We start from the raw sequence: 24,002 nt of genomic DNA on the forward strand, positions 1-24,002 counted from the left end.
CTGACTTGACATATCCATCTGGATATCCACAAACATCTCAAACTAACATATGCAAACCACAATTCCTCATTCTCACCCATTCTGACCCCATTCTTATCCATCAAATCTGCTCATCATCCTGCAGGCTTCTCCATCTCCATAAGTGGCACCAACATGCTGTGGTCAGGCTACAAACCTGGGATCGCCTCTTACTCTTCCCTTTTTCTCACATCCCTTTATCAAGTCCATCAGAAAATGATTTTCAGCTCTAAATTCTAAACATATCCAGAATCCAACCACTTACCACCTTCACTGCTGTCACTCTACTCCATACCCCGCTTTTGCTTGGATCAGTGCTACAGCCTCCCAGCTGCTTTTGCAGTTTTTACACTTGCTCCCCTACAACTTCTTATTTTCTTGAAGTATATCATAGACACAGGGAAGTGCACAAATCTTGTGTGCAGAGCTCAGTGAATTTCTACATATGTTTATACCCATATAATTACCATCCAGATCAATATATAGAATATTTCCAGCCCAGGAAGCTTCCTCCTGCCTCTCCCACTGCTAAAAGCAACCACTATCCAGACCTCTGCCGCCATTAATTAGTTTTGCCTTTTTAATGCTTCATATATATGGGATCATACAGTATGTACTCTTTTTCATTTTTTTTTAAATTCATGTCTGTAAGATTTATCCACATTGTTAGTTGTAGCAGTAATTCATTCTTTTTCCATGCTTTGTAGTATTCCATTATATGAATATACCATAATTTATGTATTCATCCTACTGTTGATGGATATTTAGATTGATTCCAGTTTGGGTCTATTATGAATATTGCTGCTTTGAGTGGTAAACATATGTGCTCATGTCTCTTGGGTACATCATATTCTTCAAAGTCAGACTGATCCGTTAAAATGTCATATCACACAGCTTCTTGCTCAAAGCCCTCCAGCAGCTTCCCATCTTCCTCACAGTTTTTACTGAAGTTCCAGCAAAGGCCTACAAGACTTGTTGTCAAATATGGTCCACTTTTGACTTGTTGTCAAATATGGTCCACAGAACCATGTGTCCCTCCTTGTCCTACTGAATCAGAATCTGCTTTTAATATATCCCCCAGGTGATTCACATGCATGTCTGAGAAGCACTGCCCTTGGTGATCTAGCCCTTTGCCATCACCTCTCTGACCTCATCATCTACCACTTTCCCCCTTGCTCATTCCTCTGTGGCTACACCGGTTACTTTGCTGTTCCTTAGATACCCCAGACATGCTTATCATTGAGAGGTTGTGTGAGCAGGACCTGGTCAGCAGTTTCTTCTCCTGACCCAGTTGTCGGCTTACTATGTGACCTTAATTTCACAGTATGGTAGCTAACTTCTTTTTACCCATAAAGAATGAACCCAGAGTATAATTATAGGTGAAGGACATGGGAAGACTAAGATTAAGCAGTGGTGATGGGGGAAAGAGAAGAAACAGATGTCAGGAAAAAAAAAACATATATATGGGGATATATGTATAGCTGATTCACTTTGTTATAAAGCAGAAAGTAACACACTATTGTAAAGCAATTATACTCCAATAAAGATGTTTAAAAAAAGGCAAAAAAAATACATATATAGCCATTCATGTATATATACATACATACACACACACACACACACACACACACACACACATATATATATATATATATATATATATATATTAGGCTGAAAGATTTTTCCACATCAGAATATATAGCTGCATAGGAATAATGATGATGATGATAAGAAGAACAGAAAAAACAACTAGTTTTTATTAAGTATTGACTCAGCCTGAAAGTGGAATTGCTAGATCAAGGGGTAGGTGCATTTAAAATAGATGTTTCCAAATTCAACCATAGGGTTGTATTATTTCTACATGCTATTCTCCTTAATAATGTAGTCCTCAAGACAACCCCATGAGGTAGTTACTATTATTTTCTATATTTTACAGATGAAGAAACTGAGGTACAGAGAGATTAAGTGACATGCCCAAGGACACAGTGTTAATAAGTGGTGGCATCAGACTCAAATGCAGGCAGTCTGATTGCAAGGCCCACACTCTTAACCCCTTCACTGTGCCTCTCTCATGTAACCATCACTACCATCCAACTCTAAGAACATTTTCATCTTTCCCAACTGAAACTCTGTATGCATCAAACACTAACTCTCCACTCCCCTCTCTCCCCAACCCCTGGCATGCATCATTCTACTTTCTGTCTGTATGAATTTGACTCCTATAGGTACCTCATATTAGTAGAATTATATAATATTTGTTATTTCACGATCTGCTTATTTCAACTGGCACAATGTCCTTGAGTTTCTTCCATGTTGGAGCATGTGTTAGAATTTTCTTCCTTTTTAAAGCTGAATAATATTCCATGTATATGTCACATTTTGTTTATTCATTCACCTGTTGGTGGCCATTTGAGTTGCTTCTACTTTTTGGGTATTGGGAATAATACTGCAATGAATATGGGTGTATAAGTGTCTACTCGAGTCCCTGCTTCCATTGCTTTTGGGTATACACCCAGAAGTGGAATTACTGGATCATATGGTAATTCTGTAATTTTTTTTAAGGAATTGCCATGTCATTTTCCGTAGCAGCTGCACCACTGTACATTCCCACCAGCAACGTACAAGGGTTCCAGTTTTTCCATATCTTTGCCCCGGGCCAATACTTGTTATTTTCTGTTGTTGTTGTTCATAATAGCCATCCTAATAGGTGTGAATTTTTTTATTTTTCGTGTATAAAATCTGTTAATCTTTTCCTTCATGTTTCCTGTTTTTCTTGGAAAGGTCTTTGACTTCCTAAGGTTATACAAGCAGTCTCCAAATTTTCCTTATAATATATTTATCACTTCATTTGGTACATTCAGGGCTTTGATTCACCTGGAATTAATTTTCTATTTGATTTAAGATAGGGAGTACTAACTGTCTTCTTCCAGACTGAAGAGTCAATGATGCAAGTGTCATTCCTGATAGTTCGTGCCTTTCCCTTTCTACCACTCTGACTTTCCTGTGGCTCCCCTGCCCCCCAACCCAGGGCCAATACTGAGCCACTATTGTTTTTAATACTTTCTATCTTCGCTTGCTTATCAATGCTATCAAATTAGGCTTACTTTTATTGCAAGAAAGTGAGTGTGAATAAACAGCCCATAATAAAAAATGTACCTCTTTCTTATGAAAATAAAACATTCAGGAGGATTATAAAAGAAAATCTTATGGCTGTTATCATTTGCCTTATATACTGAGGTGCCCCTATGTTGGGTACATATATATTTACAACTGTTATATCTTCTTGGATTGATCCCTTGATCATTATGTAGTGTCTTTCTTTGTCTCTTGTAACAGCCTTTATTTTAAAGTCTGTTTTGTCTGATATGAGTATTGCGTCTCCAGCTTTCTTTTGATTTCCATTTGCATGGAATACCTTTATCCATCCTCTCACTTTCAGTCTGTATGTGTCCCTAGATCTGAAGTGGGTCTCTTGTAGATAGCATATGTACCAGTCTTGTTTTTGTATCCATCCAGCCAGTCTGTGTCTTTTGATTGGAGCATTTAATCCATTTACATTTAAAGTAATTATTGATATGTATGTTCTTATTGTCATCTTTTTAATTGTTTTGGATTTGTTTTTGTAGGTCTTTTTTCTTCCCTTCCTCTTTGTTCCCTTCTCTTGTGATTTGATGACTATCTTTAGTGTTGTGTTTCAGTTGCTTTTTCTTTTTTGTTGTGTATCTATTGTAGATTTTTGATTTGTGGTTACCATGAGGTTTTGATATAGCAGTCTATATATATACAAGATTGTTTTAAGTTGCTGTTCTTTTAATATCAAATGCATTTCCAATATCCTGCATTTGTGCTCTCCTCTTCTCACGATTGCTCCTATTGATATCATATTTGTGTGTGGATGATTTCCTACCTTTACTGTATGTTTGTCTTTACTGGTGAGCTTTCCCATTCATAAGTTTCTTGTTTTCTATTTGTGGCCTTTTCTTTTTTGCCTTGAGAAATTCCTTTAGCATTTGTTGTAAATCTGGTTTGGTGGTGCTGAATTCTCTTAGCTTTTGCTTGTCTATAAAGGTTTTGATTTCTCATTCGAATCTGAATGAGACCCTTGCTGGGTAGAGTATACTTGGTTGTACATTTTTCCCTTTCATCACCTTAAATATATTGTTCCACTCCCTTCTGGCCTATAGAGTTTCTGCTGAAAAATCAGCTGATAACCTTATGGGGATTTCCTTGTATGTTATTTGTTGCTTTTCCCTTGTGGCTTTTAATATTTTCGCTTTGTCTTTAATTTTTTTCAATTTGATTAATATGTGTCTCAGAAATGTAGATCATGGAACAGTATAGAAAGCTCAGAAATAAACCCATGCACCTATGGTCAATTAATCTACAACAAAGGAGTCAAGAATATACAATGGAGAAAAAACAGTCTCTTCAATAAGTAGTGCTGAGAAAACTAGACAGCTACATGTAAAAGGAATGAAATTAGAACATTCTCTAACACCATACACAAAAATAAACTCAAAATGGATTGAAGACCTAAACGTAAGACTGGATACTATAAAACTCTTACAGGAAAATATAGGCAGAACATTCTTTGACATAAATTACAGAAATATCTTTTTTGATCCACTTCCTAGAGTAATGAAAATAAAAATAAACAAATGGGACCTAATTAAACTTAAAAGCTTTTGCACAGCAATGGAAACTGTAAATAAAATGAAAAGACAACCCACAGAATGGGAGAAAATACTTGCAAACGATGTGACTGACAAGGGATTAATCTCCAAAATATACAAACAGCTCATGCAGCTCAATATCAAAATAACAACTCAGTCAAAAAATGGGCAGGTCTAAAGAGGCATTTCTCCAAAGAAGACATACAGATGGCCAAAAAGCACATGAAAAGATTCACTACATCGCTAATTATTAGAGAAATGCAAATCAAAACTACAGAATGGCCATCATTAAAAAGTCTACAAACAATAAATGCTAGAGAGGGTGTGGAGAAAAGGGAACCCTCTTGCACTGTTGGTGGGAATGTAAATTGGTACAGCCACTATGGAGAACAGTATGGAGGTTCCTTAAAAAACTACAAATAGAACTATCATATGACCCAGCAATCCCACTACTGGGCATATACCCTGAGAAAACCAAAATTCAAAAAGAGTCATGTACCAAAATGTTCATTGCAGCTCTATTTACAATAGCCTGGAGATGGAAACAACCTAAGTGCCCATCATCGGATGAATGGATAAAGAAGATGTGGCACATATATACAATGGAATATTACTCAGCCATAAAAAGAAACGAAATTGAGCTATTTGTAATGAGGTGGACAGACCTAGAGTCTGTCGTACAGAGTGAAGTAAGTCAGAAAGAAAAAGACAAATACCATATGCTAACACATATATATGGAATTTAAGAAAAAAAAAATGTCATCAAGAACCTAGGGGTAAGACAGGAATAAAGACACAGACCTACTGGAGAACGGACTTGAGGATATGGGGAGGGGGAAGGGTGAGCTGTGACAGGGCGAGAGAGAGTCATGGGCATATACACACTAACAAACGTAAGGTAGATAGCTAGTGGGAAGCAGCCGCATGGCACAGGGATATCGGCTCGGTGCTTTGTCACCGCCTGGAGGGGTGGGATAGGGAGGGTGGGAGGGAGGGAGACGCAAGAGGGAAGAGATATGGGAACATATGTATATGTATAACTGATTCACTTTGTTATAAAGCAGAAACTAACACACCATTGTAAAGCAATTATACCCCAGTAAAGATGTTAAAAAAAAAAAAAGTCTACAAACAATAAATGCTAGAGAGGGTGTGGAGAAAAGGGAACCCTCTTGCACTGTTGGTCAGAATGTAAATTGGTACAGCCACTATGGAGAACAGTATGGAGGTTCCTTAAAAAACTAAAAATAGAGGTACCATATTATCCAGCAATCCCACTCCTGGGCATATATTCAAAAAAGATACATGCACTCCAATATTCATTGTAGCACTATTTACAATAGTCAAGACATTGAAGCGACCTAAATGTCCCTCAACAGAGGAATGGATAAAGAAGATGTGGTACATATATACAATGGAATATTATTCAGCCACAAAGAAGAATGAAATAATGCCATTAACAGCAACATGGATGGACCTAGAGAAGTAAGTCAGACAGAAAAAGACAAATATCATATGATATTTGTCCATTTGTATGTGAAATCTAAAAAAATGATACAAACGAACTCATTTACAAAACAGAAACAGACCCACAAACTTAGAAAACAAACTTATAGTTACCAAAGGGGAAAGGTGGTGAGGAGGGATAAATTAGAAGTTTGGGATTAACATATATACACTACTATATATAAAATAGATAATCAACAAGGACCTGTTGTATAGCACAGGGAAGTCAACTCAATATTCTGTAATAACCTAAATGGGAAAAGAATCTGAAAAAATATATATATATGACACTGAATCATTTTGCTGTACATCTGAAACTAACACAACATTGTAAATCAATTATACTCCAAAATAAAATAAAAATTTTAAAAAGCCACTAAAAAAATTTATGTTTACAAAAAGCCTGCGTGAAAACGTTTATAGCACAAAAAAACTTACGACATAAAACTCTAATTACATTTATGTTTATTTCTCAGTTTGACTTCTCTCTCCCTATCTGTGGCTATTTAGTTTAGGTTTTTATTTAGCATTGTATTCAAAAAGAAATGAGTGTCACTACAGGGATTAAACAGCAGCAAATCTAAGACTTATTGGTCTTGACTGGGTCAGGCTCACCTTTCTGCAGAACTCTGAGATCCATACAAATCAGAACAGGACAACACGTAAAAATAACATGTTTTTCCATTTCAGGAATTAATGATTATTTTCTTATAATAGTGAGATGATATTTTATTTTTAAATTCATGTGAACATGAATTATCAGAAGTATCTTTTCCTAGAAATGGATAACTAAATAATGAATTCTTTCCACAATCTACTTTTGTTTTCATATTGAAATCAGGTTTAAATAAATTTCTAATTTAAAGGCTTGCCTAAAATTAATTAGAATTGGAAATGACTTGCCCCACAAATTCTTCCCATTAACAATTATTATATCACTAGGTTAATCTTCTGGTGTTAACTGGATTCTGATTTTAGCTGCTGTATAAATGTATTTTCCTCTAAATAAAAGAATCTCTAGATTAACAGCCATCTAAGCTGAGCTCCCAAAACAGCTTGAAAACTGGTGGTGAGCTGACATTTGAGCAATTTTTTAAAGTAAGATGGATCAGCTCAACCCACCCTTTTAACCAAAAATTTGCTGTGGTATATATTGCACCTCTTTAGGGCAAATAAGGTCTAATACCCAGGAAGGGTGATATGAGTATTAGGGATAGGAATGCTTGAAGAGAAAATAGAAACATTTACAGAGAAAAAAACAATATCCTCCCCGCCTCCTGACATTGCAAGGAAAATTTTGGTGGTGTGTTTTAGTATGAAAATAGAAAATGTATGGAATATAAAGCTTAAAACTAATTTTTTATGAAAAGGACTATATATATAATGCTAAAACGTTTTTTCTTCTCTCTTTGATAAATATAAAGATGGAATATATTATTATAAAATGATTTATAAAGTCTGCATCTGAATAGAGTTATTCCTTACCAAGTGGCTCAGATGTTTCTGAACAGTTCTTGAGAGCGGAACATGAAAAACCTCACTAAGACACAGGAATAATTGTGTGGTCAGGCAGCTATATCACCACAAAGCATCATCATTTTTGTTAATGATTTAAAATAAACGCATGCTGTTACTTACTGATGCTGAAAGGCTACTCTGTCCCACTTCTATTTTTTAAACATCTTTATTGAGTAATTCACATACTCTAAAACTGTAGGGGTACACGTTGTGTGGGTACAATTCAATGATTTTTAGTATTTTTATAGAGTTGTACAACCATCACCATAATCCAGTTTTAGAACATTTCCATCATCCCCAAAAGTTCACTTGTGCTCAAGTATAGTAAATCTTTGATCCCAACTCCAGACCCAGGAAATCATTAATCTACTTTTTGTCTCCATAGATTTGCCTTTTCTGGACATTTCACAGAAGTGGAATCATACAATTTGTGGTCTTTTGTGTCTGGCTCCTTTCCTTAGCATAATATTTTTGGGGTTCATCCATGTTGTGGGATGTTTCTCCTCCAAGGGACTTTTCAAATCAGTTTGTCAAGCAAATTTTTAAAAAATTCCTGTCAACCAGGTGGAAAGTCCTTTGTTCAACAATGCTTTTAATCCCTCTTATTTCTTGCTTTGGCTTCCTCATCTTCTGAAGCATTTTAGAAGAATTATTTTATATTACTTATGAATGTAAGAAAAGCACATCAAAGTACAGAAATACTTTTTTATTGGATTAAAAAGAACTTCTAGGGGCTTCCCTGGTGGCGCAGTGGTTGAGAGTCCGCCTGCCGATGCAGGGGACACAGGTTCGTGCTCCGGTCCGGGAAGATCCCACATGCTGCGGAGCGGCTGGGCCCGTGAGCCATGGCCGCTGAGCCTGCGCATCCGGAGCCTGTGCTCCGCAACGGGAGAGGCCACAACAGTGAGAGGCCCGCGTACCGAAAAAAAAAAAGAACCTCTAGTTTTGGGGATTCCATGGATACTGAAATGTAGGGTCAGAAGCACACACAACTCATTGAGAAGATAGAAGTGAAACTAATTAAAGAATGTTCTACATGGTCACAGTTGTATTCATTGGGGTTTAGTTTTGTCTTTTTGTTTTACTTCTCTTTTGCCTTGGCTTGTATTCTGAAAATAAGTACTTTATTAATTTCCTGGCTATTATTATAAAAGGTGTTAAGTAGTATTACTAAGAAGTAAAAGAAACACCCAGGATGTACGAGAGCTACAGGCACTGGCAAGTTACTTAATCATTCTTACCACCAGTTTTCTCATCTGGAAAAATGGGATATTAGTGACACCTGCCAAACATACTGTTATAAAGAGTAAATGACTCAATAACCATTAGCCTTTAAGGATACTATGTTCATTTCTGTGGAAACTTTGTCTTTTTCTCCTGAAACGTATTTTTACCTCCCTAGGCTTCAAGATTTACAGAAGTGTATTTCTGATTGACACTATGTAGACTGCTGCTGCTTTTCCCATACAAGCCTGCTCTCCCTCAACAACTACAGGCATGTTAAAAAAAGATGCTCTAATTCCTTTTTAGTCTGATAAAAAAACAAAAAATCCCACCAGGAAGGTACTGTTATTATCCCCACTTTACAGATGAGAAAACAGGCTGTTTAGACATGCCGTGACTCACCTAAGGTCACAAGGCCAGGAAGAGTCAGATAGAGCCACATTTGGAAAACTGCAGGAAGTCCACCTGACCAAAGCTGAGAAGGGCTACAGTAGAAAATGAGGTGAGGCACAGATCTGGTCCAGAGGGCTCAGAAAGCTGAGTAGAGCATTTATACATGATGTAGCAGAAAACAGAAGTTTCAGAAGTTTTTGAGCAGGGGAATGACAGGAGCAGAACCTTTTATTTAGTTTAAAATATTTTAAAATAATCTTGCAACCTTACGTCTATTTTCGAGGCAAATAATAGCAGCTAACTTTTATTGAATCTTTATTAAAGCTCTGCTCTAAGACCTTAACATGTATTTGCTCATTTAATCCTTACAACAACCTTTTAAGGTAGGCATTGTCATTTGCCCCGTTTTACAGATAAGAAAACTGAGGCACAGAGAGATGTAAGAACTTGCCAGAAGCTACACAGCTTGCAAGTGGTGGAGCCAGGCTTCAGTTTCAGGCAGTCTGGCTCCAGTGTCCATAGTATTAACTTCTGGGCCACAGTGCTTTTTTGTTAATAGATCTATACCACAGGCTAGACATATAAGGATAACATGGGGCCATTGCAGTACCCAAAGTCTAAGGTGATAGGGATTTGGATTTCAGGGGAGGCAGCAAGAATGGAGAAAAGGGGAGATTTCAGAGAAAAAGCTGGTGGTAGAATTTCTGGACTAACTAGATACATGGGGAGTTAAGAAGAGTGAGTTGAAGATGGAAACCAAAGTTTTTATTCCTCTGGGAGAATCATGGAGCTTCTGAGGAGTACAAGGAGCTGGCAGGGGGGCTGGTCTGGAGGAACTAACAGTCACAGTGCAGGGAGTGCTGAATTCAGTGTAGTACCAGGAACACAAGTCAGCCAGCTGCAGCTGGCAGCATTGCTCAGTGAGTTGATGGGGCTCCGGATAGAGATGTGGGCATCTTCAGCAAAGAGAAACTTTGAAGTCAGAAAACAGGTGAACTGTCCTAGAAAGAGAGAGGGAAGATAGTGAAGGAAAAAGGCTAGGTAACCATTGGGACAGGAGACAAGAGGAGAAAGCAAGACAGAGGGGCTAACACATTCCAATGCCTGCGGTGCAAAACTCCCTTTCAAATATGCCATCTTCTTTAGGAGAGCATCCCTGTAAGGTAACTATGTTGCTCCTAGAGATAGAGAAATTGGAGTCAAGACATTTAGGGGGCTTGTGCACAATCACATAGCAAGTTTGTGACAGAACTAGAATTTGAACCCAGTCCAAGTGACTCCAATGTCTGTCTCTTTCTATGAGCAAAAAGCTGTGGAAAGATGAACGTGCCTAGTCTGGGTAAGGATTGCTGGCTGTGGTCTAGGGGAAGACTGTCAGGACATGAAGCCCAAGAGGTAAATTGGAATAGGATTTTTAAAGGCCGTGTTATGTCTAGGAATTAAAGAACCAGTAAAATTTTTTAAGCAGGAAAGTAACATGAGATTGCTTTTGAGATAGGAATAGAAATGTAAATAAATATAGAGAGAGCCATATAAAAGATGGATTGGAGGGAGAAGAAACTAGGATAGAGACAGATTGGTGGTAATATAGTGCTTTTGTTGATGGGTAATGATGCTCTGAGCTGGAGCAGGTACAGCAGGAAGAAGGCTGGATTTAGAGGTGTGCAGAGACATCTAGGTAAGACTTGGCTGTCTATCTCCCCGTGGAGATGCTCAGAAGACAGTTGGAAACACAATATACCACTGAAAAGAGCTCCAGAGTAGAGATTTAGAATTCAGATGTCATCAGCAAGAAGTGGTAGCTGGATCCTGGAAAGTGATAATATCACCAGGAGCTGAGAAGACCAAGAGGAGATGGATGAGAAAAAAATTCTAGGGGAAAGTAAACAAATAAAGGATTTGAAGGACCTTCTCTGGAAAAGGTTCTAGTACCTCTGTGTTTTTAGGAGTTGCCTTTCCCCTTTGTATTTCATTTATGGAAGGGGAGCAGGTCTTGACTTTTCAGAACCTCCTTAGCTTCCTGTTCTGCCCTCACCTTGAGCACAGACACTAGTTTCCTTATAGAGCCACGGGCTGGCCTTGTTCTCTCCCAGGGCCCTTGGCCTGAGCCCCAAACACACGCTTGCACAACAGCGTAGGAGAGGCCACATCTCAAGAAATGTTTAGAAATCAAGTCTCCAGGCCATGGTCATTATTTGGATGTGGTGGTTGCCCCCAGTTCTCTGAGAAATTAGATATGACGAGGAGGAGGTCACAGGGGCCTTAGGAGGCTCACATTCAGAGAGTGCTGGTCACTGAAATCACTACAGGGATGGGGGCATAAAATCAGAGACAGTGTGTAGAGAGGCTCTTTTAAGGGGAATTAAACAGAGTAATTCAGGTCAGCCTGTACCCCCATAAATTTAGAGCTCATTATGCAGTGTCTTTTTAAAATTCTTGTATTAATTATAATAGAAGGCCAAAGGCTTTTCAGATGGTAACGACATACCCTGCCTGCTTTACTCCCATTTTCCACATTGACTTGATTACTGCCAGTGTACTGAGAGTAGACTGCAAGGTTGGGCCTTGGAACAGGCAGGCCTGGGTTTGAATCCTAGATCTGCCATTTGATAACTGAGGCCACAGGGAAAATCAGTCGAACTCTGATCCTCAGTTTCCTCAACTGTAAACTGAGTCAATACATCCTCTGCTCAGCTTCCATTCCATCCAACTCCCTTATGGCAACAGAGGCTGGAAAGCCAGAGGCAGATTTCTCAGACTCTTGCAGCTGGGTTTCACATCTGACATGGTTCTGCCATCTAGGCACACCTGAAGGAAACCTGGGAGGTGGACATGGGCAGTATAAAGCTTCTAGAAGATGTTGGATCTTCTTGTAATCACTGTAGTGGAGCTGACATTTGGGAATGTGGAGGTGGAATTTCAGTATTTGGTTCTGAGCATCTATGACAGAAGGCAGTAGTTGTGGGGTTCCCATAGGAGAGTCCCCTGTTCTGGCTGAGCATTTCTCCCTGCTATGTTATTCCTGATAGTATAGGACACAAACTAACTTCCATGGCTCCCCTAGAAATTCTTAACCTGCCAAATACCTTGCAATAAGTCCCATTCTGTTTAAATTACTAATTGGAGTGGATTCCATTATCTTTAACTCATAGACCAGCCTCATAGGGTTTTGCAGGAAAGTCAATATATGTAAATTAAGTACAGTGCTTAGCACCTGGTGAACCACATTATTATTTCTATCAGTGTATCAGCTGCCACAATAAAGTAGAAGTAAGCATCTTACACTACCTTAATGATTTTCTAATTTTATTTTTGAAGCATATTTTGTTTCTAAGATTTTTTGTTCTCAGTATTATAGAATAGAGGTCTTAGCTTTGTGCACAGCTAGGATTGACATAGAGGAACGTTAATTATCAAAGTAAGAAATATGTACTCTTTAAAATGAGGAAATCCAGGATAAAAGAAAATATGCTTATTATCATTTTTTACTTAAGTTCTGGAATTGTCTTCAACTTGTTAATAGCATTTATAATGTACCAGACACTGTTAGCAGCTATGTCTTTACAGAATTTTAGATAACGGACGAGAACGTCATTGATCTTTCGTTCTTTCCCAGGCTCTACTCATCTTGTCAGCATCTTCTGATCTTGCTGGAGAAAGTCCATATATTTTAGAATCCATAAGTAATATAAAGGGCTTTTGCTAAACTGGAATTCTTAGTTTTTAAATAGGGTGACCTTATTGTTTACAAACATCTGAGAATAAGAGTGGATTTAATTGTGTTGTAATCTTTATTGGAAGGTATGTAACAAGATGCTGTAACCAAAGCTTTTAAGCTTCTGAATAATACTTCAATTTTTTTATTTTCATAAGTCATTGATTAAACAATGGACTTATTTTTAAATCTATTTATTTATTTATTTATTTTTGGCTGTGTTGGGTCCTCGTCTCTGTGCGAGGGCTTTCTCTAGTTGCGGCGACCTGGGGCCACTCTTCATCGCAGTGCGCAGGCCTCTCTTGTTGCAGAGCACAGGCTCCAGACACGCAGGCTCAGTAGTTGTGGCTCACGGGCCTACTTGCTCCGCAGCATGTGGGACCTTCCCAGACCAGGGTTCGAATCCGTGTCCCCTGCATTGGCAGGCAGACTCTCAACCACTGCGCCACCAGGGAAACCCTGGATTTATTTTTAAAAAGCTTCAATTTGTTATTCATTTCCCGTTCCAGATTCTTCCCAAACTACTTACTGGATGTTGAACATTTAAAACATCTGTAGAGCAAGTTAAACTTAAATGCCACTTGTCACAGCTTTCATTATGGTTGCTTTATTTTAATGATCTTTATGGTTTGTTTACCTGAAATTCTGATTTTGCTTTTAGTTTAGAAGGTATCAATAATGTCTCTGTTAATTTAAAAAAGGCATAGACAAATATAAAATATTCATTTCCGATAAAATAAAATCTCTTTTGTGACAAAACATGCAGAATAGCTTTTTGGCATTGTCCAGTTAAGCAAATAAAAAGACATCTTTTCTATTACATGTGAATATATTATGCATAAGTTAAAAGACTGTTGGAAACTAAAAACACAGAAGTATACGGATTTTTTTCAAGGTTGGCCTAATTATTTCCCAAAAATAGGAAAGGCTCTAATTAATAAAAAATTAAAACTACAATGAAGATAATTTATAGGACAATGTCATTGCCTTTTTTGTGCTGTGAAAATGTTTTATGTGTCCACATGAAATTTAATCATTTTAAGATTGTATTAAAGGGAAACGTATTAAATGGTCTGTGGATTTTTACATAGTTGCCCCTTCTGAGACTCAAAAGATTGACAAATTACTGAGGTCAGTAATTTTGTGGCTGCCCTTAATATTTTTTAAACAAAAAAATCTGAAGAGTTAAAATACACAAGAAAGAGTGGATGTAACAGTTTTATGAAGGTGGTCAGAATGTGGTTTCTCCTACTATGAACAATGATTTTTTTTTTAAAGAAACGCTATGATGATTTTTTAAATTAATTCATTTATTATTTACTTTTAGCTGCGTTGGGTTTTTGCTGCTGCGCTCAGGCTTTCTCTAGTTGCAGCGAGTGGGGGCTACTCTTGGTTGCAGTGCGCGGGCTTCGCATTGCGGTGGCTTCTCTTGTGGCAGAGCACGGGCTCTAGGTGTGTGAGCTTCAGGCTCTAGGCACGCAGGCTTCAGCAGTTGTGGCACGCGGGCTCAGTAGTTGTGGCTTGCGGGCTCTAGAGCACAGGCTCAGTAATTGTGGTGCACGGGCTTAGTTGCTCTTGTGGCATGTGGGATCTTCCTGGACCTGGGATCGAACCCATGTCCCCTGCATTGGAAGGCGGATTCTTAACCACTGCGCCCTGAACAATAATTTTTAATAAGCTAGCTCCCTTTTATTATATTCTCTTTAAAATTAATTGTGGCTCTGTAATTGTTAAACTAGTACCAGCTAAGCCTGTAAAATCATCTTAGTCTGAAGTCATAATGAGGAACATTTTAATTTCAAATTGTCCTATAAAGCAGTATCAAAAGTAACAGAGATAGGAAAATAATTATTATAAAAAGGTGTAAAATTCTTTTAAAATAGGATAAAGAATTTTATATTTATGATTTGGGTTAAAGACTGTTACAGAAACTTACTGTACATGTTCTCTTTTGCTCTTGTTATTAGCGTCAATATTTGGGGAAGAAGGGTGAAAATGAATGTACATTTAGTTAAATAATGCCTATTACTGGTAAATTAATAATTACATTAATGTAATTATCCCTTTATGGCTATTGAAAAAGTTTGGTGATAAAATTTATTAATTAATTTGAATTTTAAAATGTATTTGGACTTAGACCTGTGACTTTAAATACAATTTTATAAAGTATGTGGTAATTAATAAAGTTTTAATTGATAATTAGCATTATAACTCAATGATGTCCTTCATCAGGATTTTTTGCCCATGAAAGAGAGGGTCTGCATGGATTTTTTTCAACTCTAGACTTAGTTTATTGCAGATATAGTCTAGCTGATTTTCACAGTTTCTCTGATATATGGAGATGATTGCTTCTATTCTTATTGGTAGAGAGTAGAGACCTAGAATATAAGATTTGTTTATAACCATTTAAAAAAATAAACTTAAATTTTAGAATAGTTTCAGATTTATAGATAAGTAAAGTTAGGGTATTCAGAGTTTCTGAATAGCCTTAGTTTTTACCCAAGTGTCTATTATTGGGTTCGTGGGCCCTAGGCTTTGGTGACTCTCTGGTAAGCCACATGCTTTCAATTATCAGCTACCTTCTATGACCCTATCCAGGTTGACCTGGGAACCTTGCAGACTTTATCCACAACCCTTGGCAACTGAGGGAGACTGGGGTGGCCTCTCTCAGGCCTTCTTCTATAAGCCTAGATCTGCTCTGCAACCATTTCTGCTTTACTTTACTTTTATTCTTTTTTTTTTTTTTTTTTCTTTTTTTTTTTTGCGGTACGTGAGCCTCTCACTGTTGTGGCCTCTCCCGTTGCGGAGCACAGGCTCCGGGCGCGCAGGCTCAGCGGCCATGGCTCACGGGCCCAGCCGCTCCGCGGCGTGTGGGATCTTCCCGGACCGGGGCACAAACCCGTGTCCCCTGCATCGGCAGGCGGACAGATGCCCCTTCCCAGAATTCTTGACAGGAGGCAGAACTACAAGTGCTCTCTGTCTGAGGATTCTCAAATTCAAAATCCATCACATCCCCTGGGGCTTCAACCCCCACGAGGGGTCACGGAACCAAGCCCCATCTTTTTTCATAAAATCTCATTCTCCTCTTCCAGTCCCTTCCCACAGGAGAAAGAAGGCATGGAAGGAAAATTGAGTCACATTATTACTCATTCCTCTCACACTATGGTTTATATGCTTGCTATCCTCTAGGCTTTGCTAATGATACACAGTGCCAAGATTTGAGAATTTAAAAAGAGCTCTTTTCTCTCTCAAGAATCTAACTCTTTCAAAATAATGGGCTTGGGCTTTCAGACTGTTGCTTCTCCTATGTATTTTCTAAAAAATCCATTCAGAAATACAGTCTCCTGTGTTCTGTGCTGTATCTGCTTTCTGTTCTAAGGCAGTGAAAGGCACTGACTAAAGTGGTGAAGGACTTGAGGCAACAAGAAAAATGTGGCAAAGAAAAATCTCTATTGATATCTCAAAATAATACCCCTCTACCATCATATTATGATGCAATATGGACCCAATACTTCAAATGAATTTCAGTGTGGAGTTGGATGGTTTTGGAAGACAAAATGATTTCAGTGCAAACGGTAATTAAGGCCAATAAAGTGTTTCTGTATTTAAAGGCACATAGATATTTTTCTCACATTTCATATAGTAAGCTGAACATATATTTTGGGCTTGGATAAACGTTCCAGACTACATGCATACAAGAGCTGAAGAAGAATATCATACTTATTCCATATATATTCCAGATTTCACTGCCAAGATTACAGTTGGGGATAGCAGTCCAGAAGGACTTTAGTCAAAGTCTCTTGAGATTAAAAAAAGAAAAAACATGAATTAAAGCTACTGAAGAAAGAAAATCCACTAGAAAAGCAGATTATTAACTCTGTGCTCGGATTCAAAAGATGAATAACCACACTTTGTCTTTTGTTTTGTCCTCAGCTGGAAAGGCAGCTAATGATGCAGAATGAAACGAGAGAAAGACAAATGGCTATGCAGATTGCTTGGTCTCGGGAATTCCTCAAATATTTTGGAACTTTTTTTGGCATTGCAGCCATCTCTTTAACAGCTGGGTATATTTGCTACTTACTTTAAAATTTTCTTCTACTTCTTTTTGTCTCTGCCATGATCATATTATTAAGTTGGCCAAGATAGGACTTTGATCCAAATAGTACACGTATAGGCGAACAAAGTAACCCTGATAGCTTAGTCCTTGGCGGTAACTCTGTAGAACCAGGATAGTAATAGTTAATTCTTCCTTTAGTTTCTTAGATTTCTTCTGTACTTTTCTCCATTTTATAAGTAAGAGAGAGGACTGACTTTGCACCAAGACAGAAGGAAGTCTCTACAAATTCATCTCCACAGTCCCTAAGGGATAGATATCAATACTTAAATATTTTTAAAATGAGTAATCTGAGCCTCAACATCAAATAAAGATGAACAAATCATAGACCCTACCCAAGAACTGCAGAATCTGCTGAGGGATTATGGGTAAGCAAATCCTATTTCCATAGAAGAATTAAGTAACTTCTGAAATGGAGGATATTCTTCCCAAAAGCAGATAAATTATTTCCTTTCATCAAGTACAAAGATATTTATTTACAGGTTATTCCTTGATATTCATTCTTTTTTGTTCTTGAATCAGAGCAATTAAAAAGAAGAAGCCTGCCTTCGTCTTCCCTATCGTTCCATTAGGCTTTGTCCTTGCCTACCAGTATGACATGGGCTACGGGACCCTTATACAAAGAATGAAAGGTAAGTCTTTGATAAGTCTTAGACCAGAGTCTCAATTTCTGATTCATTTTCTGGTTCCAGGATCCACTCCTCACACCCCCTTGACTTATGAAAATTCTGACAAGACTCTCCCTGAGCTACCAATGACCGATATTTCTGCCCCCTCTCACATAGTGGTATGCTGGAGTCACCTCATACCAGCTCACAAGAACCAACCGTCAAATGTTCAGGAATTTTGTAAGCTGGTTGTTAAACACAGTCATTATTAAAAATTAAATTATATAAACTAACACAACATTGTAAATCAGCTATATGCCAATAAAATTTTTTTTAAAATTATATAAACTTACAATTAAATAAATTACAGAAAATACATAATATTAAATTATATTAAAAACAATAATAATCAGAACTTAGTTTCTAATTATTTTACAAATATCTGTACTCTTAAGTTATGTATATCTATTCTTTTAAGTTATGTATATCTACTGTATCTGTATGGTGGCAATGCAGATACAATATATAGACACAATAAAATACAGATACAACTCTGACTTCAGTGACATCCCATTGGTATGTCAGCTTGAAGGTGGTCATGGTGGGAGTATTTACACCATGGAAATCTACAAATACCAAATCAAGGCTTGACTTACTATTTTGTTGATTGTCTAGATCAGGGGCTGACAAACTATGGTCTGCAGGATGGCCACCTATTTTTGAAAATAAAGTTTTATTGGAACACAGACATACCCATTCATTTCTGCTTTTCCATTTCCATGACAGAGCCAAGTCACTGCAACAGATATGCAAGTCCCCACAAGCCTAAAATATTTACTATCTGGCCCTTTAAGAAAGTCTGCCAACCCGTGGTCTAGACTTAAGAAAATGATGAAGAAAATGTTAATGATGTATATTAGTCTTAAAAGTGTGTTGTGTCCATATCCATTATGTTGTGAATAGCATAAAAAATTCAGGGAATGTCCTAATATTTAAAAACTGTTATCTGATTCAACAAAGTCCACAATATCACTGTTTCACTTTTGTCCTACTCATTAACGTAAATGAAAACACCGACCATCATTCATGTTGAAATTATACTTTCTCATCAACTGCTTAGGTGAGCTATGGATAAAAGAGTTCAGCAAAAATCAATAAAAACATTCTTTGAGGATCAATTTGCTATATAGAATTTATGATAAAGGGTACTGTACATGTTATTATCATTTATAAATTGTATGCTACATATATTTCATAGAAGTAAAATTTATAATAAACTTATGTACATAATAAACTTACATACATTTGTTTTTGTTCTGGAAAGCTGGTTGTTAAATTTTCACCAGTACCGTACTGCTCCCACTGAACTCTGGCTTTTATTGCCCTAGAAAATAGCACTGCTGCCACAGATGCCATTCCTGTCCCAAGAAGACAGAGTTTCCCATTAGTCTCGGATATCCATGTCTTCCAAATTCCCACCACTACACACCTCTCATGAGGATCCCTATTTCCCTAATCCTCAAGCCTTCAACCCAGAGCATGCTGGAAACAGTGCTTTCCCAAGCCTTCATTTTTGCCATCCTGTTCTCTCCTGGGCTATAGGCGCATCACTATCCCTGAGGCTCTGTGGGGACTGGTTTAGTATGGGAAAGGAGAAGGTGCAGGTATTGGGAGTAGGCAGTAGAACATTTCATGCACAGACTTAGGGAAATGGAGGAATTATATGTTCTTAAAAATTCCCATTTGAAAATAGAAGTACATTTTCCACATAGAAACTATGTTAAAATGTCCTTTGGGGTCAGACATTATTGGTATCATAGTTCAGCTATATTGTGGGCTAAACAGTGTTTTGCTGATGGCCTAGAAATTTATTTATAGCATATATTACTGTGGGAAAATGTATTCTGAGTTCTAAAACACTGATCTACAAATTAACTTTTGGAGTACAATTCCATTTTAAGCTGGAAACTAACTGTACAAAACTGATTTACTTATGTTAAAACTCATTTCAATAACCTGCTCAGGTTCATGTTACTCATTTGCTTAAGAATTCATTAGTCTGAGCTCAACTATGTCTCACTGTTTATAAGAACATTAGAGTTCTCAGTCCCTCATAAAAGTTAGTATGTAGTATTAAGAAATCTCAACTCTATTATACAGCATTCACTTGAATGTATTACTAATGGAGGGCAAATTTATTTTCTAGGAATATTTTGATTGTATAATTGGGAAGTAATTTTATTACAGTTCCATCAGAGTCTATATAGAATATAAAAATTTAACTTCCAAGGAATGTTGTGGAAATTTCCTGTTTAAAAAAAATAAAATAAAACTTTAGAATCCACCGGGAAATTTACCGTATTAAAAAGTTTAGTTTATAATATATAGCCCTGTTAACTAGAGATGACCCCAAGATATATACTTCCTGTTTAATTGACTTTATTATCAGCCATTCTGTAAACATATACTAAGAATCTGCCATATGGAAGGCACTCTCTCATGGAAACATCTAGTCTGTCCATCAATAGCCTGCCCAATTACATACAATTTTATAATGATTTTTACTTACTATTTAAGATTGAGAAAAAAAAATGTTTGCAGATTGTTGGAATGCTGTGATAATTTGCAAATTGTAGCCTGCCCTGTTGGGTTTGGAGTATAAATTAATTGTGCATTAAAAGAGGAATACTTCAAGAAAACAACTGCCTTTATTCCCAAGGAAAGTTTATGGAATGTCAACAACATATATTATAGTTTTTCAGAATTTCGCTAGTCTTCAACAATAAAAGTTGGCAAATGTCACTGTGCCCAAGAAATTACTAGCTATTATTTAAGAGGAATTGTTTATAAAAATGTGTATATGTGTGTGTATGTATGTATATATGGACTAAAGAACATTTAATATTATTTGGGGTATTTATAAGTAGTTTCAAGTCAAAGATTAGCTTTCCTGAAAAATTAGAGTTTTTTAGTAAACTTTATTTTCTTCTCACATCACTTATGATATAATAAGGGGCAACAAGAAGAACGATATGGGGTTTCACCACCTTAAACCCCTCCTAACACAACTAATAGTTATCCTAACACAACTAATAGTATTCTTTATAACTAAAGAATACCAAGTACTATTTTTTTTTCCCTGAAGGAAAGTCAGGATGTTTTCATCCTGACTTTCCTTCAAGGAAAAAAAATAGTACTTGGTATTCTTTCTCTTCTACATTTTAAAATGCTGTCTTCTGTCAAAGTCTCTGGCATCTGATTTATCTCTTTATGAATCTTCAGAATTCATTACTGTGTTTCCTTTGGGAGGTCACTTCACTGGGGACAGTGGGTGAAATATGTAACTGTGAGATCTGGGGGCATGCCTCCACACAGTGTTACAGCATGTCAGTGGAACACAACAAGTAGGTCTTCTCACAAAATGCTGATGACCCCTTTGTCACCTTGCACATTTCTGTACTTTATTTAAGGTGAAGCCGAGAACATACTGGAAACAGAAAAGAGTAAGTTGCAGCTGCCAAAAGGAATGATCACTTTTGAAAACCTTGAAAAGGCAAGAAGGGAACAGAGTAAATTCTTCATAGACAAATGAAATCATGTTTACCCACCAAATCTCAAAATACACAATTGTTGACTTGAATCATGGCCTTTACAATTTTTTAAATGCTTGAGATTTTGATATAATGGTTTTTATTTTAAAATAATAAAATTTAAGATGAACTTTGTTAAATTATTTTAAAATAAAATGTATAACATTCAACACAAAATCATGGAGGTACTCTACTTTCAGATTTCCTCTATATGTGTGTGTATCACAAACATCTAAATGTAAAATTAATAAACTATATTTTTTTGAGTTTCTGGAAGCAAAAGTTCTGTTGTTCTCATTTCTCTGTTGCACACACTTGCCCCATCACAGTAATCTCCCACAGATACTGCTTTTATTTGGATTTCTCAATTGTGTCCTGTCTCCACATGATAGAAAACAACTAATATTAATGATTAACATGTATATTGCACTTGCTATGGCCATTGTCTGATTGTTTTGCACATATTCTTGTAATTATCCCAACAATCCAATGAGGCAGGCATCATTTTTTTTTTAATAAATTTATTTATTTTTGGCTGCGTTGGGTCTTCATTGCTGTGCACGGACTTTCTCTAGTTGTGGTGAGCAGGGGCTACTTACTCTTCGTTGTGGTGCATGGGCTTCTCATCGCAGTGGCTTCTCTTGTTGCGGAGCACAGGCTCTAGGCGCGCGGGCTTCAGTAGTTGTGGCATGAGGGCTCAGTAGTTTTGGCTTGTGGGCTCTAGAATGCAGGCTCAGTAGTTGTGGTGCATGGGCTTAGTTGCTCTGCAGCAATGTGGGATCTTCCCGGACCCGTGACCCCTGCATTGGCAGATTCTTAACCACTGTACCACCAGGGAAGCCCCCATCATTTTTTTTTTCTTTTTTTTTTTTTTTTGTGGTACGCGGGCCTCTCACTGTTGTGGCCTCTCCCGTTGCGGAGCACAGGCTCCGGACGCGCAGGCTCAGCGGCCATGGCTCACGGGCCCAGCCGCTCCGCGGCACGCGGGATCCTCCCGGACCGGGGCACAAACCCCTGTCCCCTGCATCGGCAGGCGGACTCTCAACCACTGCGCCACCAGGGAAGCCCCCCATCATTTTTATAGATGTGGAAACTGTGGCATAAAGAGATTGAATTGCTTGCCTAAGGTCATACACAGACATAACTGGGACATAACCCTAAATGGTTTGGCTCCAGAGTCTATACTCTAAAAGGTCTTGAAAAAGTTATGCCTTAATGCATTCTTGACATGCAAAGACAATTGTGAAAGACAAAAGGTAAAAACATTCAAATAATGACTCAGGGCACAGTTTCTAGAGAAGTGGGAAGGAGGGGAAGGTTGATTAGGATGTCCACCTTTTTATTTCCACTCACCAGGAAACCTATACTCATAAAATAATCCTATTTATATCCATTCCTACAGTTGCAAACCCTACATACACTAATTCCAAAGATATTTATTAATACCTGCTATGTGTCAGCCACTGTTGTAGGCACTGGGGCTACATGAGTGAATGCATAGACAAGGTTGCTATATCTTAGGCAGATAAATATGTTCTAGTGAGGAGTGGGAGAGCTGGGGAGAGAACAAATAAACATGAAGATAAACAAGTTCATTTCTGATGGAGACAAATGCAAACAGGATAATAAAAGAATGATTAGAAGAATATTGGGGGAGGCTACTTTAGATGTGGGACAGTAGGGACTGCCTCTCTGCAGAGGTGACATTTGAGCTAAGACTTGAATGAGGCAGTCCTGTGAAGAGCACATATGGGGACAGGGAAGAGATCTCTAGGCAAAGGGAAGAGCCAGAGGAAAAGCTCTGAGACTTGGCATGGCCAGAGAATAGAAAGAAGGCCAGAGAGAATAGTGGAAGATGAAATCTGAAGGGGGGAAACAATTATGAATATAATGGCCACTACCCTCAAGCATAGCAAGATGCGGTTTTGAAACAATTAAAGGTGGATGGACCTAGAGTCTGTCATACAGAGTGAAGTAAGTCAGAAAGACAAATACCGTATGCTAACACATATATATGAAATTTAAGAAAAAAAAAGTCATAAAGAACCTAGGGGTAAGACAGGGATAAAGACACAGACCTACTAGAGAATGGACTTGAGGATATGGGGAGGGGGAAGGGTAAGCTGTGACAAAGTGAGAGAGTGGCATGGACATATATACACTACCAAATGTAAAATAGATAGCTAGTGGGAAGCAGCCGCATAGCACAGGGAGATCAGCTCGGTGCTTTGTGACCACCTAGAGGGGTGGGAGGGAGGGAGACGCAAGAGGGAAGAGATATGGGAACATATGTATATGTATAACTGATTCACTTTGTTATAAAGTAGAAACTAACCATTGGAAAGCAATTATACTCCAATAAAGATGTAAAAAAAAAAAAAAAAAAAAGCTGTAGAGAACTTGGGCCAGATCTTGAAGGATCCACTGAATTTCTCCAGGAAGATAAGAAAGTGAAGAGGAAGGTCAGAAGACTGATTAAAGGCACGTCCATGTGTGTCAAGTCCGGGGATCAGCTGCTGGTTGTTCAGTTTGCCGCGAGCAAGAGGTTCCTTACATGGGGTACTTTTTAAGAAGTGAGCCTGGAGGCACAGCTCAACTCCTGAAGGACCTTGGGTGTAACACTCTATAGTTTGCACTCTATCT

At 37.8% G+C, this 24,002-nt stretch overlaps 1 protein-coding gene across 10 annotated transcripts in view; it reads left to right on the plus strand.

Annotated features, from left to right (window-relative positions):
* Window positions 1–21,895, plus strand: part of PLGRKT (plasminogen receptor with a C-terminal lysine) — a 61,748-nt gene extending 39,853 nt beyond the window's left edge. For 7 of the 10 annotated variants that reach the window (XM_019934798.3, XM_019934802.3, XM_019934797.3 and 4 more), the window contains 3 exons: window positions 16,981–17,111; window positions 17,684–17,793; window positions 21,240–21,895. In XM_019934798.3, coding sequence (XP_019790357.1) covers window positions 16,981–17,111; window positions 17,684–17,793; window positions 21,240–21,361 — 363 coding nt within the window. In that variant the 3' untranslated portion in view covers window positions 21,362–21,895. Of the gene's footprint in view, window positions 1–6,070; window positions 6,177–8,100; window positions 9,112–16,338; window positions 16,623–16,980; window positions 17,117–17,683; window positions 17,794–21,239 lie in introns of those variants that run through there. The other 3 variants (XM_019934803.3, XR_012332505.1, XM_073806144.1) reach the window with 3 other exon arrangements.
* Window positions 21,896–24,002: the final 2,107 nt, after the last annotated feature.

Source organism: Tursiops truncatus, chromosome 6 (assembly GCF_011762595.2).
Source record: "Tursiops truncatus isolate mTurTru1 chromosome 6, mTurTru1.mat.Y, whole genome shotgun sequence".
In the NCBI taxonomy this organism is placed as follows: domain Eukaryota; kingdom Metazoa; phylum Chordata; class Mammalia; order Artiodactyla; family Delphinidae; genus Tursiops; species Tursiops truncatus.